Here is a 16,272-nt window from a genome sequence, read left to right on the forward strand (position 1 = left end):
TTGTGCTTTAATTTACTGAGGTCTTCAGAACGACCCATTCTTTCATAAATGTTTGTAAACCTGACTGTATGGCTAGGTGCTCTATGTTATACACCTGTGGCAATGGGTCTGAATGAAACACCAGAATTCAGTGACTAGGAGGCTTGTCCCAATACTTTTGTTAATAAAAACCTCCAAAACTTATTTGAATCCCAATTTTAAAAATCTATCGGAAATTAGAGAATTTTGCTACCTGAATGTGATGAAACTGCAACCCCATGACCTGCTGCTGGTAGAACAACAAAGACAATGTTACATATTCACTTTGAAAATGTTCTAATTTAAATCTTTTTTATTCATGTGCTGCTATGTTTACATGTGGTGCTCACTGTCCAGAAACTGCCCTTGAAATGACATAAACAAAGATGAGACATGCTAACAACTGCCCGCATGACGATGCCATTTGACCTGAATCATTCATTTGCCGCAGACACAATTAAAAATAAACGATCAGGGTAGAGACATGATTCAAACGATAAAACCCAAACAAGGCCATAACTACAAAAAAAAAAAAAAACCAGCACCCAAGTACTAATTTTACCGATCAAAAAGAAAATGAAAATGTCCAAGTGTACCAGAATTATAATTTATCTTGCAGGAGGTAAGTTACTTTACAGTGACTGAAAGGGCAGTCCAATTTTGAAAATCTGCCAGTAAAAAGCATCTTAACATTTGCCTCTACAGAGGGCTGCATCACAGACTCTGTGGTATTTCAGAAGGAACCGTCATCTAACTTCCTGGATTCTGGCATGTTCTTCTAGACACTTCATACCTGTGGTGTCAAAGCGAGGCCACTAAACCTGAAGCCACTTAACGCTATAGGATTTTAATGTCACTAAAAGCCCTGAGCTTCTCATTTATTTTCAAAGCAGAACCAAAGCTATTTTTACAGCTTTTATAAGCTGACCAACTCTTGTGTTGTTATAGGGCTAATTTAAAAGAAGGGAACTTTGCAGGGTCCGTCTGAGACAGAGGTGAAGTTCTGTACGGCTGAGAGGCACAGTCCTGCTGGGCCAGGAAAACTTGGGAGAGTAAGTCACTCTCTGCATAAACTACTCCAACTTACAACGATATGGAGCATGCAGGCTAAGGACGACCGTTTGGTAGGTGGAGGGGCTGATCACACAGAGTCAAACACAGGTCTTAGCAGAAATGGCGTGTGCGTTACGTTATGGCCTAAGCCACAGATCCTGGAGCTCTAACTGAGGAGGTCAGATTCTGGTCACCTGTTACTAGCTTTTTGGCAGATTTTTACTGTAAAATTTCATTGCCTCGTAGCAGGTCATCATCGCAGCATTATATCTACCCCTTAGTTTTAAATGTTTTAGGGAGTTTATCGTTAAATAACCTAGAAATGCTTTACAGTGAAAAAACTACCAAAGGAAAAAGAAAAAAAAAAGTGGACAGAGGTCGCCAACGTTGATAAAAAGGAGCTTAAAACGATGGCAGTGTGGGGTTTGGACGTGGGTCTCGATCTGCTGGAGAAGTATCCCTGTATTTCAGGAGGATGCAGAGGGGAGTGTTACTTCAGTGGTGATATCTTCAGGGGAATCATGATCCTGGACTCCATGTGTTGAATCAGAGGAACTTAAACAACAGAGAATTAAAAAACATATTAGCAGATTGTTCGTTGATTCCTTTTGGCAGCCTGAGTGCCAACGAGATGCTTAATAATTCACCATATATGGGAGGAGATGTAAAAACAAAAAGGAAACAAAACCCGTCTGGACCGAATATTTAAAAATTCAGCACGCCGAGGCAGTGCCAATGTTCTGCATGACAGACAGCGCTATGAGCACACTGACTCTGCAGTGACTCTGCAGTGACTCTCCTACATAGGAGAGCACTCACCTGTGTAATATACCACTTCATCCCAGCCCTCCATCTGCCAAGCTGAATTTCTGGTGTCTTCTCGAGACTGAAGATCTTTGTAAGCTGAAGACAGATTAAAAAAAACAAGAAAAACAGAAAACAACACAAAGAAATAAGACACTTTAACTGGACTAAAGGGCATTAGAGCATTAGAGCTGTGAAGGTGATCTGGTATGAAGAACAAAAGGCTTTGTGTGACTTTGGGATGGACAGGTATCAAACCTTCACAGTTTCTTGTTCTCTTTCTCATTGTGTTATTATTTACTTGTGTTATTTTACTAAATATGTCATTTATCTCCCTTTACCCATATTACACAGTAGTGATTTCCAGTTTTTATTAGCTTATACTTTTCTGTTTTTGACCTTTTTATTCCGTTGTATTCTTATCTTGTGTAATGTATTCCTATTTATATTTGATTTATTTATTGACATTTCACTAAATTAATTTGCTTATTTTTTAATTCCATCTTTTTACACTTTTTTTATCTTGTACCATAGCTGCTTATTTTATACAACTATCTTTAATCTCATATGTGAACCATTTTCAGCTGTGTTTTATGAATGAAAAGTATTATATAAATTCTTCCTTTTCTTCTTTATTATTATTATTACTTGAACATTGAAGTAAGATTGCTGTTCAATTACAGAGTCATAGTCACAGATATCTAAGGAACATGTCAGAATCGCAGTAGAAAAATGACTGATTGTTAACTATCTGTAACATTTACACTCTCCTATCTTCAAAATCAGTGATCAAATTTCAGGTCAGAAACACAATGACAGAAGGTCCCTCCTTTTATAGGTCAGACCCTTTACCCCAGAGATGGTGCACCATGTAGAGGCTCCCAATCTGTGAGAAGAAGCCGCCCACTGCCTCCTCATTCTGCTGGCGGTACCGGATGGCCCGGGCCCTGGACACACACACACACACACGGGTTCAGTCAGAACACCAACCTGCCCTGATCCACTCCAGCATAAATCATACACGCCGATTCCTCCACTGTTCTTGTTTTACTACCTTATTCAGTTCTTTAAAATATTAATTACAGCGTAATTTGAAATCTTGTGGGAGTTTTACTTACACAAAAATGTTCTGAGAGCACAAGGAACAATGATAGGTTCAGAGAGACAACCAATCAGGTTGTAGAGGAGGTGGGTTTAAGACATCCAGTTGGTTGGTCCCACCTCCTCTAGTTGCTGGGACCCACCTCCTCTACAATCTGATTGGTTGTCTCCCTGAACCAATCATTGGTCCTTCTGCCCTGAGAACAATTTTGTGTAAATAAAATTCCCATGAGCAATTTGAAATGATTTTCAATCCTCACCATGCAAAACTTATCAGAGAACATGAATCACCATTATGAATGAATCACCACTACGGAACTCAGCGAACAGGTGAAGAACTGATCCATTTACATATTCAAATCGACGGCAGGGCCACTGCTGATTATTTGGGCAAGCAGACTGCGAATAAATGAGGCTTGCAAGCACAACGAAACACGCAGGTGTCCTCTGAAAATGTGATGCCGTCTCCAGGGAGATACGCTCATGTTACATCTTTAGGAGATGCATGGTCCACTTTCATTTGTTCACAATAACAATCTGTTGAGAGGCAACAGTAATTTCAATCAGTTCATCTCTTATATAGATTGCTGTCTAGTGGCATGACAGGCCAGTGATTTTACAGAACAAACAAACACCTCCCTTTGTGAGCCACCCCTGGAATGAATATATTAGCAAATCAAAACAGTTTAACATCATCATCATGGCCCCTGCAGAAACGGGAAGATAAAACTCACACAAATACACAAGAACAGCTGGATTAAACTGAAACTTACCAGTAATTTCCCCACTCAATCATCGTCCCAGGCTGAAAAACAAGGACAGAGTTAAACCCAGTGAATGTCATGGTTAAGGGACAGATCCTCAAAGCTCAAAATCACATCTCTGAAAAATAACTGTGCTGTTATATGCATTCAGGTGACTGCTCTGTATAAAACAATTTTTAGAAGTTATGACGGGCTTAAGGCTGATTTAAATTTCTTAGTGGAATCGACGCCTAAGTACGACGTAGTCATGCACGCGCCATTTATATCTAGTGTTAAATTGACCACCCTGGGCATCGTACCAACAAAACACTCAGGATGACGGCGCCAATTTCACTCTCCTTCATTACGGAAAATGCATAAAAAGTGACTTTGTAGCGGCTCAACATTTTTCCTAATTTGTCTACAGGAAGTTCGGAGCAGTACAAATATAACCAGGAGTTGATAAACGGATACTTTAATGCTATTCTTCTCTTTCAATTGAGTGATTTAACAATTGTGTATATTGCAGGGTGGGAAGACAATAAATGCAACATCCGAAACTATGTTTCACCAAGCGTTTTGGTGGCGTAATTGCTGAGTGACACAAACACACCGATGCACAATTACAAATGCTTGCAATGGCGTTGGCCACATGTGTAGTTCACAGCGTAGAAGGATAAATCAGCATTTAGACGCAGCAGGACACCATGGAAATTAAGGTGGGAGGAGCCAAAGGAAGGAGACTCACCCTGAGCTGGTAGGACCTCAGCTCATAGATGAGGGGCCCCTTCCTGGGGAGCGGCTCATTCCAGAAGCTGAACTCTAGCAGCAGCTGGTTGCGTCGGGACAGGAGCATCTTGCCTCGCTCGTTGCGGTACTCCATGAATTCCTGTAGGGGGTGTGAAAGACAGAGTCAGCCAACTGAGTGTCATAAGAGGCATGCGTTACAAACTGTAAATACATTTACAATAAATTATTACACATGGATATGTCTAATACAAGCCACATCTTCAAATATAACTTTACAATATTTAAATTTCACTTAACTTAATATGTTCAAATAGCATTTTCATCTGACCACTAGGGGGTGCAATTTCACCCAGTGCACCCCAGGTAAAATCACTTATGTTAGTAAGAGTTGCAGTGTGCACCTTGTGGAAGAATCCCAAAAAGAATCCCAAAGCTTTTATATGGCATCACTGTAATCTCCAGGTTGTCATAGTGACCGCTATTATTATTATTATTATGTCTACTATGTGTGTTGGACTGAGTCTACAAGCTTACAATGAGGAAATGGCTTGCATTGAAAGTACCTTATTCATCCGAAGTTTATTCATGACTTCAGTAAGAGCTGGGTAACCTCCTCGATATCGCCACAAATGAACTGCAGGGAGAGAGAAAAGGTAGTTTACAGATCACATCATGGATCCTGTACATCTGATCTCCCAACAAGATATTCAATTTAACCTGAAACACTGAATAAAAAGACATTCTCCAAGGATCTACCAATGCCTAAAAGACAATAAAATTCGAAATACATTCATAATTTTTGAGCTACATTTCTTAAAATCAAGTTACTTTACTCAAGATACAGAACTGCATTTCTGCATACCATCAAACAGCTAGAACAAAGCACAGCTGAACAATAAATAATGGATAATGCACAATGGCATGCAACAATGAAACAGTACAAGCAGTGTTAATTTTAACGAAAAAGTTTCGTCATCGTTATCGTCAACGACCTTTATTTTCAGAATAAAACGCGACGATAACTAAATAAAAATGATTTCACGAGGCCTAATTAAGACTATGACGAAGTGTATTGACACTTTCGTCAACGAATAAAGACGAAAATGTTTGCCAGAGACGAGATACGCAAACTACATTATTTCTGATTGTAAGGCAGGGGTATTCAACTGAAATTTAAGTTCGAGAAATTTTCGTGAAGCAAAGGTCCGGAAGATCGTAATGTCTAACTATATTTAAGTAGCCTATTAGTTGTATCAACATTGCATGTAATCAATACCTGACTGTCAAATCAAATTAATTCAGCACTATTCAAAAACTTTTTGGCAATATTTATTGTCATGTGACATAGAGCTGAACATATAGCCGATGTATGTATAATGCTTTCTCATTTACTATAGTTTCAAAAGGACATTTTAAAAGTAGGGCTGCATCTCAAAATAAGAGAAAATAAAATGTGAAAATTGTGCATGTTTAAATAAAGTGATTAACCTAAGCCATAAAACCCTAATACAATCGTTTTTATGTCCTATATTTTAGTGTTCATGGATTTAAGTATTGGTTTCGATAATCCCACACGGTAATAAAATTAAAATCTCATTTTAATATAAATAAATGAACTTTTCACTTCAATCGCTATTAGAGTAGGATACGGGCGGTGATATTATTTCGAAAAGATATAAAACATGACATGTTTTTTCTCATATTAGCTTTATACTTGTCGGAGTAACAACGCAAACGGAATAACGAGCCGTTTCAGGCGAAAACAGCACATTTTACTTTTCATTTCAAATAAAACGCGGGGTTGCCAACTTCGGCCAGCTGGCTGGAGTGAAATTTTCAAATCGAGATGTCTGCACACACAAGTAACAGTTCTTACCTTGTATAATAGTCTGCTTTTGTATCTAACCGTGTAAATACACTTTTGAAGTAGCCAATTTTAGGTTTATAATGGAATAATATAGATTTGCCGTAAGATTTCCCGCGTGAGTCTGAAAGCGTATCATGCCTGATTTTTGAGATTTGGCAACCCTGAAAACGTACATTTTTTAGTTTCACCTGAGTTGATTTATATAACAAATAACATTACTTTATACAGTTGTTAAAAAGGGGAAACTTAAACGAACATGAAATCACCTGAAAGAGAGGAGAGTTGATTTTTGGCTCTATACACTAATAGAATTGTAGCCTTGGGGTAATTATTTTGATGCTGAAAATGCTAAAATAGAATGGTTACACTTCCTGCCACTGATAGCTGTTGAGAAGTATGTTTTCAATGTTTGGATTTTTTTTTCTTGATAATGGTTATAAATCCCTGAGACCATTATTGGTCTTTTCCTTTGAACATATTTGAGAATTTCAGGTGAAACATTTAACAGCGAACAATAGCAAATAAAAATATTATTTTCATTTTAATATTCAGAGAGAGCAGGCCTGGTGGCCTATGCACTTTTTCTTTAAATTGATTTTATCTTTGCGCTAATGGCACTACTGATTTTACAGTACTCAGTTTCTGGGTAAATAAACACATGTTTGTGCTTCAAATAAGAGTGAAATCTGTGTATTTGTGTACTGCATAGTCAAACCTTAACACCATTCCTTAACATTGGTTTCATTTCATCTTGGTGAATATAATGACTTTCAGAAATCGAAGGGAAACTTTAAACATTATACTTTGCGCTTTTAATTTTAGTTGACTAAATCAACTGTAGTTTTAGTCGACTATAATCTTATGATATTTAGTCGACTAAAACTAGACTAAAACTAAAATAATTCGGATGACTAAATTATGACTGAAACTAAATTACATTTTAGTCAAAAGACTATGACTAAAACTAAATAAAAATTTGCTGTTAAAATTAACACGGAGTACAAGTAAACATCAGGTGCAAAGCTCTGGAGAAGCCGCTGTGTCCGCACACGCCGCCATCTTGGTTTCATCATCAACAGCTATATTATTATTTTTATATTTTAGAAAAATGAATCTGTGTCTCTCTTATTGTTACAGTGTGTTGCTGCCATCCAAGGAGGCCTCTCTCTCCAATTTTACATTAAAGTTAAACTTTTATAATGGTATCAGAAGCTTCAACCTTGTGTTCCCACCTGCTTGATCCTGCTCTCCATACCATGTGTTCCAGGTGCCTACCAGCTCACAGGGGTAATGTGGGTCAGAGTGGATCGATGGCAGCACATTCTCACTGTAAGCGGAGAAAGAACACAACTTTACACTTCATCCAGTTTATACAGCATGATAATCCACTGGAAGTACTTCACGCTACCGGGTCCTGAGCAGACAATCTTCTATTCACCAGCCTACAGCAAACTTAACTGCTACCTTTTGCCCAGATTGCAGGTTAAAATCTTAGAAAGACAGCTACTGCTATACAAAGAGAAGTACATTTCAGCTGCAAACAATGTTAGCTGATTTAAGAAAGCAACTGTTTTCATAATTGGTAGTTGTTGCACTGTGAAGTTATTTTGGTGATATTTTAAGTAGAAAAACTCCTGATGTCATTAAATATCTTACACACTGGGAGCCCATTTGAGTTAGGACTGCACCCCCAAGGCTTGCACATGCAGAGGATACTGAAATGTCCGCACAGCTGCTGAGCAATACTGATCCTCGCTGAAGTGACCTTCACTCAACTTCTCAGCACTGTGCCAACAGCCACTGCTAACACGCATTCTCCAACGTCAAGAGCTCTCCAACGTTTGGGGTGAACCACAGAAAGGCGGCACTATATTAAATGGAACCTTTCGGCGTGTTGGATTTCCCATAATTCCAAGGAAGAAATTTGTTTGAAAACACGTTGCCTTTGATCAAGCAAGTGACCATAAAACTTAACACCTGTTCTGTCAGATTTCAATATGGCAGAAAAGCTCTCAATTCAGAAGTCCAATGAAAAGAGTATCATTTGTAAAAAATAAATAAAAACTCCTGCCAACAGTCCATTTGGACCATTGCATGGTCTGTCTGGCAGTACCTCCAGCTATCTCAGACCTAAAAATAGAAAAGGCCGTTGGCCTGTAACAAACACGTTGGAGACAAACGTCTCAAGTTTCGACTGGACTGTCAGATTTATGGATCCACGAGTAAGCAGTATTATCACTGGACCGCTTACCAAAGCTTGTTGTAGGCATCCAGGCACTCCGGTTTAACGTTGTGAACTGCAAGAAACCAATAAAAAAAATCATACACTCATCAATACTGACAGTTTTATCACAACATAATGAGACATGGACCAAGACATAGAGAGAAAAATACAATCAAAAATACAATATATCTATCTATCTATCTATCTATCTATCTATCTAACCTCTGGCCCTGCTTTGGGCATAGGCCTCCAATCCATGGATGCAGTACATAAAATATTATATTATATTATATAATCCATCCACAAAATAATGATAGGGTTGCCTGTGGATTTGAGGAGCTCCCCAGAAGACACACTCAGGAACCTACACTGAATTTTGTACAGGTTGCTGTCCTCCTTCTTTGCGAGCAGATGAGAGTGGGCATCCTTTCTGGGGTCTACCTTTCGAACGAATAGTGATTTAAACCAGCTGTCCTCCCGGTTTTTGTGATTGGATGCTGAAAGACCCCTGAAGAAAAATCACGTTATAGTGCGTTACAATAACCAACAGTTGACCTGAGCCCTTTACTATAAACCAACCACACACACACACACACACACACACACATTTGGACAAGAATCCAAGAACCCAGGACAAGAACAGCTCATTCACACCAGTGCTGAACTGACCTGATCGTAGATATTCCATACCTAGATATGCACTTAGACATACCATACTTAGATATACGCTTCTCTCACATTGTTTAGGGTTTTGTACACTTGTCTGTACTTATAGTTTTCAACCAGGTACAGATCATACATTGTTGTGATAATGTCACAGGCCTTGTGACGCCACTGCAACATTTCACAGACCCTATAACAACAATGGTCTCTTACAGACCTGGAACGCCATCACTCAACGTCTATAGAGGTTCAGAAATGCAAGGGTTTCTAATCTACCGAAGTAAAGTGGACTTTATATAATCAGTTCCACTTTATGCATTACATTTCACTCTGCATTGATCCATCACTTCTTGTTACATCAAATGTTAAAAACGGGAGGGGGAATTACTTTCCAGCAAAGCAACACAATAGTTGACACGGAGCAGGCCAACTACGTATGGGTCAGCACGGGTTAGGAGCCGGTGCGCTTATGCACGATGAGCCGGGGAGAGCCGCGGCGGTAGACACTCTCCACCGCAAAGGGATGCACGCTTCCCATTAAATATGGCAAGCGGCAGCTACTCCTATGCACGGAAAAAGCAACCGCTGGATGTGACCTTGAACTAGCCTGCGTGCTAACCCGGTGCACCCACAGAACGTTTGCCCTATCGTTTTAAAAGCACCCGAGAGAAAAGGACCTCGCCCGCAAAATCGCTTCTGCACTCGGTGATCGTGCGCGACATTAACAAGAAACTGCAACCGCCCCCCAAGCCCCCACGGATGGAAGCTGGGCTCGCTAGACGACCGTAAGGGTGCATGGTGTATCGCATCGTATTGCAGTAACCGGGAAAAAACATAAGCCGCTCCAGAAGGCACATGATCGCTAACCCAGGTCCCTGAGCAACGCCCCGACCTGGCGGTGAGGAGAAGCTGTCCCCCGCTGTGGACCTTGCTCCGTGCCTGACTCAGGCCCCTTCCCACGTTCTGAAGGACTCGGGTCGCCATCTTCCTCTGACTGCCTGATGCTTCCAGTCTAAAGCGTTAACATTTCGGGCTTCTTTCTCACAAGGAACCGCCAGAGGGCGACAAATCACTTCCACATTCAGGCAGCTCCGGAAAGGCCACAATTTTTCTGAAATCCTGTAAATTTCTGTTTCCAGTTCTGTACATTGCACAAATACTTAATCGGGAGGAATGCACAGTTAACATAGTTATAGAATTAAACGTACTACCATGAAAGTGAGTTAATAATAGCAAAAACAACAAAATATGTAGCCAATTAATTGAAATAGGTTTATTTGTCATTTCAGCCGTATACACAGTATACAGTGAAACGAAGGTGCACAAAAAAGGATTCAATCACAGAAAGGACATTATAATTAATTAAAAATTTGGAGTACCTCTACCACTAAATTGAGCAGCTTTCCCGCAGTAGTCCGTCTTGATTTGCCATGAAGAAGATTCATGTTATAGAGCTGTAGAATTTATTTGCACAAACCTACCTATCTATCTATCTATCTATCTATCTATCTATCTAGTCTTCAGTTAAATGATACCACTATTTTGGTTAAATAATAGATCTATCTATCTATCTGTCATTCAGTAATACATGCTATATATATTGCATGCTAAGTATATATTACATAAATATTACCTGAACAGCTGCCTCACAGAACACACTAGGAATGTTACTGTCCCATAAGAACATAAGAAATTTACAAACGAGAGGAGGCCATTCGGCCCATCAAGCTCGTTTGGGGAGAACTTAGCTAATAGCTCAGAGTTGTTAAAATCTTATCTAGCTCTGATTTAAAGGAACCCATGGTTTTAGCTTCCACTACAATAGCAGGAAGACTATTCCATACTCTGACTACACGCTGTGTAAAGAAGTGCTTCCTCAAATTTGTTTTAAAATGTTCTCCCGCTAATTTCCACTTATGGCCACGAGTTCTAGTATTTAGACTAATATTGAAATAGTCATTTGGCTATACAGTATCCAGACCCGTTAGAATCTTATAGACCTGAATCATATCCCCCCTTAGTCTCCTTTGCTCAAGGCTGAACAGATTCAGTTCCGCTAACCTCTCCTCGTAAGACATTCCTCTAAGAGAGGATACATATAAATGTTCTTTTGTGAATGTGTGACATCCTGTGATAGACAGGCATCACGTTCGGGGTGCACCCTGCCCTACGTTTCCTGAAATAGGCTCCAGAATTACAGTAACACTACTCTGGACTAATGGTTATAGGAAAAGTAACTAAATGAATGAAAAGCATCCTGGAAGAATTCCCACCGGCATCAGCAGCAAGACTGCAGGATCTGACAGAATGAGGTCACAGTAAAATAAACATGATGAAAGATTCACAGGCCGGTTTTGACAACTTTGATATCCCAACCATTCTGGCAAGTGTTTTTTTTTCCGGGGGGGGGGGGTCTTGTGCTTCTATCCCATCAGTTTGTCACCTAAACCTGCCCTTACCACACACACACACAAACACTGTAACACAAATACTGTGAGACAAACCTGCGATTTTCATAATGCTTACAGTTAATGATAATTAATTTCAATTAGTGATTCCAGAGTACAGATTACAAACACAACCCATAAGACATAAATTAGTATTTTTAAAACTGAAAAGTTTTATTTTGATCACTGAAATCATACACGTTACCAGGTATACCAAACAAGTTACAACATGACAAAGGAGAAGCGATTCTCTTGAAGACGACACTCATTGAGACATCATTGGCTTGGGGCCACAGGGTCTTTAATATCCAATTTCTGCAATGTCTGCATTACAGAGTCAGCAGAGGGCTTAGTTGAGCTGACAATGGGCTCCAGAAACATGCTTCCAGCCACCTTCTTCCCTGTGAGCGGGTCCACAACCTTTCCCAGCTTGTGTACAATTTCCACCAGTTCATGCTTCACGTGCTTGGTCCTCCTCTCTGGCAGTGCTTTCAGGAGGACAATATCTCCCACACCGCACTGCTCCAAGGGATCATGTGCAAAGTATGTCTTTCTTTTGTTGTAGTACTGTAGTGAAAGAGATGAGAGCAATAACGAGTATAATTAGTACACCGTATATGTCTACTCATTAAAAAACGAACGGAGTGTGAAGCTCAGTTCCTATGAAGGCAGCGTTACCTTGAGAAGATACTGATCCAGGACAAGCCTAGTCACTCGGACCTTAGCGGTCTTCTGCATCTTGGTGCCTATTACTCTTCCTATTATCCACGTTGCGTGTACAGTCGCAGTTTTCAAAGACATGATGTATGAGTCCTGGACAGATTTGGAAGGGGATTTCTATATTTATTTACTTACTTATTTTTAATCTCATTTATACATAACCTGACCGATAACTCCACATAGAAGTATAAAACACAGTGTCAGTAAAACATGTACTTGCTCGGGAATATATAACTCGCAAACGCATGAACAGAACTGCTGCATGAAATGGCACAAAACAGAGCTGTCATCTTGATACAAGTCAGGTCTCTACAAAACAGTTAGCTTCATGCTTTAGCATCAGAAAGCAAGTTAGAAAACACATGTTTTGCTACATACCTATATTTCGTTGATTGTGGAAAATAAGTTGGCATTTAGTACAGCGCAAATAAATACTTGGTTTTCTCAACTGTTTCAGGAAGGTCAGGATTGTTTCCCATGCTTCCGACGCCTTCGCTGGGCTTCTTTTGATGACGTTGAAGTGACGGCAGACAAACCGAGACAAACAGAACGCAATACGAATATGCGTTTAATTTTCTGCTTAGAATGTTCATTTATACGTTCGGTAGTGAAGGAGCACGTACACTGTGTAATTGCTTTGTTTTTAATTAATTCGGTACAGTGCACACCAATGTATGTCAGAACAATGTATATAGATGTACAAATAACAATTGAAAGAAACTTATTAATGTACTTAACAAAGGAAATGACTCTACTGCCTCTACAGTAAAACATCCTTACAAATGAACAAATGGCTATAATCTTTTTGGTCTAGAATGTTAAATTGAAAAATCACTGTAACCTGAAATAGTTCGGTTTAACATTGCTAATGGATGATGTTCGCACTTGAACCACAAGGAGGCGCACAAATACAATTTATTACTCAACAACTTTTTTTCAGAAATGAACATCTGGAACTAGGAGAGTAACATTGAGTTCACCGTCACAAACTGTCAACGCAAAGAATAGCATTTTGTCTTCATTGTGCAGAGACATTTCCAAGATCTGGTTCTGTTTTGCAACAGCTTAATCAAGTTCATGTTTCTGAGCCAGTCATTAAGACACTGCAAGCACTAATGTAGATAACACTGATGTAATATACCATGATATACACTATCACAACCAAAGGGACGTGTAAAAAGCCATCAAGAATGGTAAAACTATAGTGTATTTATTTGTTTATTGGTATAAACCTTTTGAGGATATTTAAGAAGTTTATTAAGAAGTTTATTTTTGAGTTGGTCCATCTATTTTTTCCAATAATAATATCAAGTTGGCCAGACATGGCATTTAAAGTTCAGGCTACCATAAGAGTCTACAATAAGAGTATAAGTTTTGTCTTATTTTTTCTCTGCCTTTTGAGAAATGCCTTTTTTAGCCTTTTATGGTCACACTGTGAAGTGGATGGTGAACAAGAAGCCCAGCCTCCCAGCCAAGCTGCACATAGCTCTGGATACTAGAATCCCAGGCAGTTAGAGCTCTGGTACTTGTGGAAAACATGGCCAAAGGTCATTGGGTCATTGGGTCATACCATAGTCCGGCAGGGGAGTATTGGCTGCTGGGGCAAAAGACTACGTTTATGTGTGTGTGTGTATTTGTGTGTGTGTGTGTGTGTGTGTGTGAGAGAGAGAGAGAGAGAGAGAGCGTGTGAGATATATCCGGAAGAAACTACAGGTTATCACCCAGACTTCCCTAGTCAGTCTTGGTTCTCCAGATGGTTCAGTCTATGTGATCAAATACACTTAAAGCATGTGGCACACCATGCATACAGTCTTCATGGATTTTGAACATTTTCCAGAAATGTATTGTATGGATAAATGATCTCATTCAGCAGCTATGATATCATTGAAGAGGTTTTACTGCCTTACTTGGTCAGACGGGCGAACAAACTTCCATGAGGTATACAAAAAAAAAGGTGTTACCCCGAGCAAGTCTCTCATTCATTCTACAATGTCAAATGCCTCTCCAACTGGCCCTTTCTAACTATCCATTTCTAAAAATGTTTCCAGAAAAAGTTAAAGTTCTAATGACAGATTGGGCTAGTAAATACAGAGAAGACATTTGCCAGGGATGATTTATTGCCATATGAGCGCTAATTGATGCTACTTGTGAAATGGTCCAACTCTTCTGCTAATGTCTGCAGCTCAAGGGCGTAAGTTTGATTTTGACATTGATGGGGACCAATTCACCCTCAAACCCCCCGCCCCCTTAAACACACATGGTTCTCCCACAATATTGATAGGAACATGTCCCTACCATCCATACCCAAATCTGTGCCCTTGCACACTATTACAGTGAGAGGCCCATATCAGATAGAATGTTCTAGTGAAGCATTGGCTAATCTTTATGTGGCTCAATGTGGCCCAGGGTTGGAGAGGTTCTAGGTCAGGGGTGGGCAATCTTATCCAGAAAGGGTATGCTGGTTTTCACTGAAACTCCCTAATACTAATTAGAGGATGGATTGGCTGAAGAGTCCTCACACCTGGGTTTGAACAGCTGACCTAAAAGTCATCCCAAAAGTCTGCAGGCACACTGGTCCTTTGTGGATAAGGTTCTAGGTGATCTGCTGGTGCGGCACTCAAGCATAAACCTGCACAATTAATCAGTAGTGCTGTGCTAAATGTAGAAATAAGAAAAGGTATTGCTGCCAAATTCTGATATTCAACACTGGCTTAACATGGTTTTCTGCACAAAGACATATTTTAATCCCAGGATAGAAATGATCAGAAAATAAAAACATTAAGGGGGGGCGGCAGGCCAAGCCAGGCCTGAGTCGAGCAGAATAAGGGAATGCTTTACCTCAGAACCGAGACGGAGCCACATGGATCAAGTTAGCTCACTGCTGCAGAATGGAGCACTGATTTTTAACCATTCATAGGAAGGACTGGTTTCCTAGGCCTAAGCGAGCTCCCATGGAACATATTTTGAATTCTTTTGGGAAATATTCGGCTTTAGGGCATTAGAAAAGCTTTGGAGAGTAGGGGTGTAAATGGGTTTGTTAAAAGTCTTAACAAGCCAAGGAAAACATGGCATCCCTGCCTTGGTGTTACTGTGACATAAAATCCAGTCAGTCTCGATTGTCATTATCGTAATTACCTCTTCGGTGCTTTGGAAATGTGAAAGATATTGACCAGAACATCTGCTCTGTAAACCTGACTGTCTGCTTTGCCTTACTATTCCATGTAAAGTGACAAAAAAAATGGCCACATTCCAAAACCAATCTCCTTCAGACAATAGATAAATAACAGCTCATGACGGGATTGAGATATGAGCCTTAGCTGTAGGTTATACTGATGAACATATAATATCTTTATGTCAACAAGAAACCGGTATATTGTAGAATGTGATTTTTAAGTCTGCTGACTTATTTTTCCTGTGTTCTGTATTATTATTTATCATCACTTCCATCAAAATCCATACCACTGGTCTGTTAGTATTGTTTTTTATCTTGTGTCACTGATATTGGAAGTTTGATGGTTAATATTTAATGAGGAGAGTATGAACAAATCAAAAACCGCCCTGCCATCTTTCAGAGACTCCCTGTGGTTGTTCCGATTGATGCATGACATTGTTATAATTTCGATCATTGAGCTTGGATGCTCTGGTGTCATATATACTAATGAACATCCTTGTGCTCAAGCATAGTCTTAGTTATGGATAATCTATGGCAGGGCTCTCCAACTCCAGTCCTGGAGAGCTACTATCCAGTAGGTTTTCTGTCCCACTTGGCTTCTGATGAGCTACATCTGCTCCTGGTATTTACCTGAGAACAGGTGAGGCTCATCAGAAGCCGGGTAGGATAGAAAACCTACTGGATGGTAGCTCTCCAGGACCGGAGTTGGA

General features: G+C 39.8%; 2 protein-coding genes across 2 annotated transcripts; both read right to left on the reverse strand.

The window, feature by feature from the left end:
- Window positions 1–298: 298 nt before the first annotated feature.
- Window positions 299–10,262, reverse strand: LOC111852940 (protein NipSnap homolog 2). The gene is made up of 10 exons (XM_023829336.2): window positions 10,116–10,262; window positions 8,929–9,068; window positions 8,588–8,633; window positions 7,569–7,663; window positions 5,033–5,103; window positions 4,468–4,608; window positions 3,750–3,781; window positions 2,728–2,822; window positions 1,891–1,974; window positions 299–1,626 (listed from the first exon to the last, which is right to left on the reverse strand). Exons 1-10 carry the CDS (start codon window positions 10,205–10,207, stop codon window positions 1,562–1,564), a joined length of 861 nt encoding a protein of 286 aa, XP_023685104.1. The 5' UTR covers window positions 10,208–10,262; the 3' UTR covers window positions 299–1,561.
- A 1,557-nt stretch (window positions 10,263–11,819) lies between these two features.
- On the reverse strand, window positions 11,820–12,938 carry mrps17 (mitochondrial ribosomal protein S17). Its single transcript, XM_023829329.2, has 3 exons — window positions 12,769–12,938; window positions 12,349–12,483; window positions 11,820–12,237 (listed from the first exon to the last, which is right to left on the reverse strand). The coding sequence occupies exons 2-3, from the start codon at window positions 12,469–12,471 to the stop codon at window positions 11,947–11,949; spliced, it is 414 nt and encodes a 137-aa protein (XP_023685097.1). The 5' UTR covers window positions 12,472–12,483; window positions 12,769–12,938; the 3' UTR covers window positions 11,820–11,946.
- Window positions 12,939–16,272: the final 3,334 nt, after the last annotated feature.

This window comes from Paramormyrops kingsleyae, chromosome 18 (genome assembly GCF_048594095.1).
Source record: "Paramormyrops kingsleyae isolate MSU_618 chromosome 18, PKINGS_0.4, whole genome shotgun sequence".
Classification (NCBI taxonomy): domain Eukaryota; kingdom Metazoa; phylum Chordata; class Actinopteri; order Osteoglossiformes; family Mormyridae; genus Paramormyrops; species Paramormyrops kingsleyae.

What these genes read in the sequence shown, in the direction of transcription:
- LOC111852940 (XM_023829336.2), bottom strand. Translation starts at nt 10,207, where the DNA reads ATGGCGACCCGAGTCCTTCAGAACGTGGGAAGGGGCCTGAGTCAGGCA. An exon ending in GATGCCTACAACAAGCTTTG is followed by an intron (nt 7,664 to 8,587) that starts GTAAGCGGTCCA and finishes CTCCGCTTACAG; the next exon opens with TGAGAATGTGCTGCCATCGA. An exon ending in TGGAGAGCAGGATCAAGCAG is followed by an intron (nt 5,104 to 7,568) that starts GTGGGAACACAA and finishes CTCTCCCTGCAG; the next exon opens with TTCATTTGTGGCGATATCGA.
- mrps17 (XM_023829329.2), bottom strand. Translation starts at nt 12,471, where the DNA reads ATGTCTTTGAAAACTGCGACTGTACACGCAACGTGGATAATAGGAAGA. An exon ending in TGGATCAGTATCTTCTCAAG is followed by an intron (nt 12,238 to 12,348) that starts GTAACGCTGCCT and finishes CTTTCACTACAG; the next exon opens with TACTACAACAAAAGAAAGAC.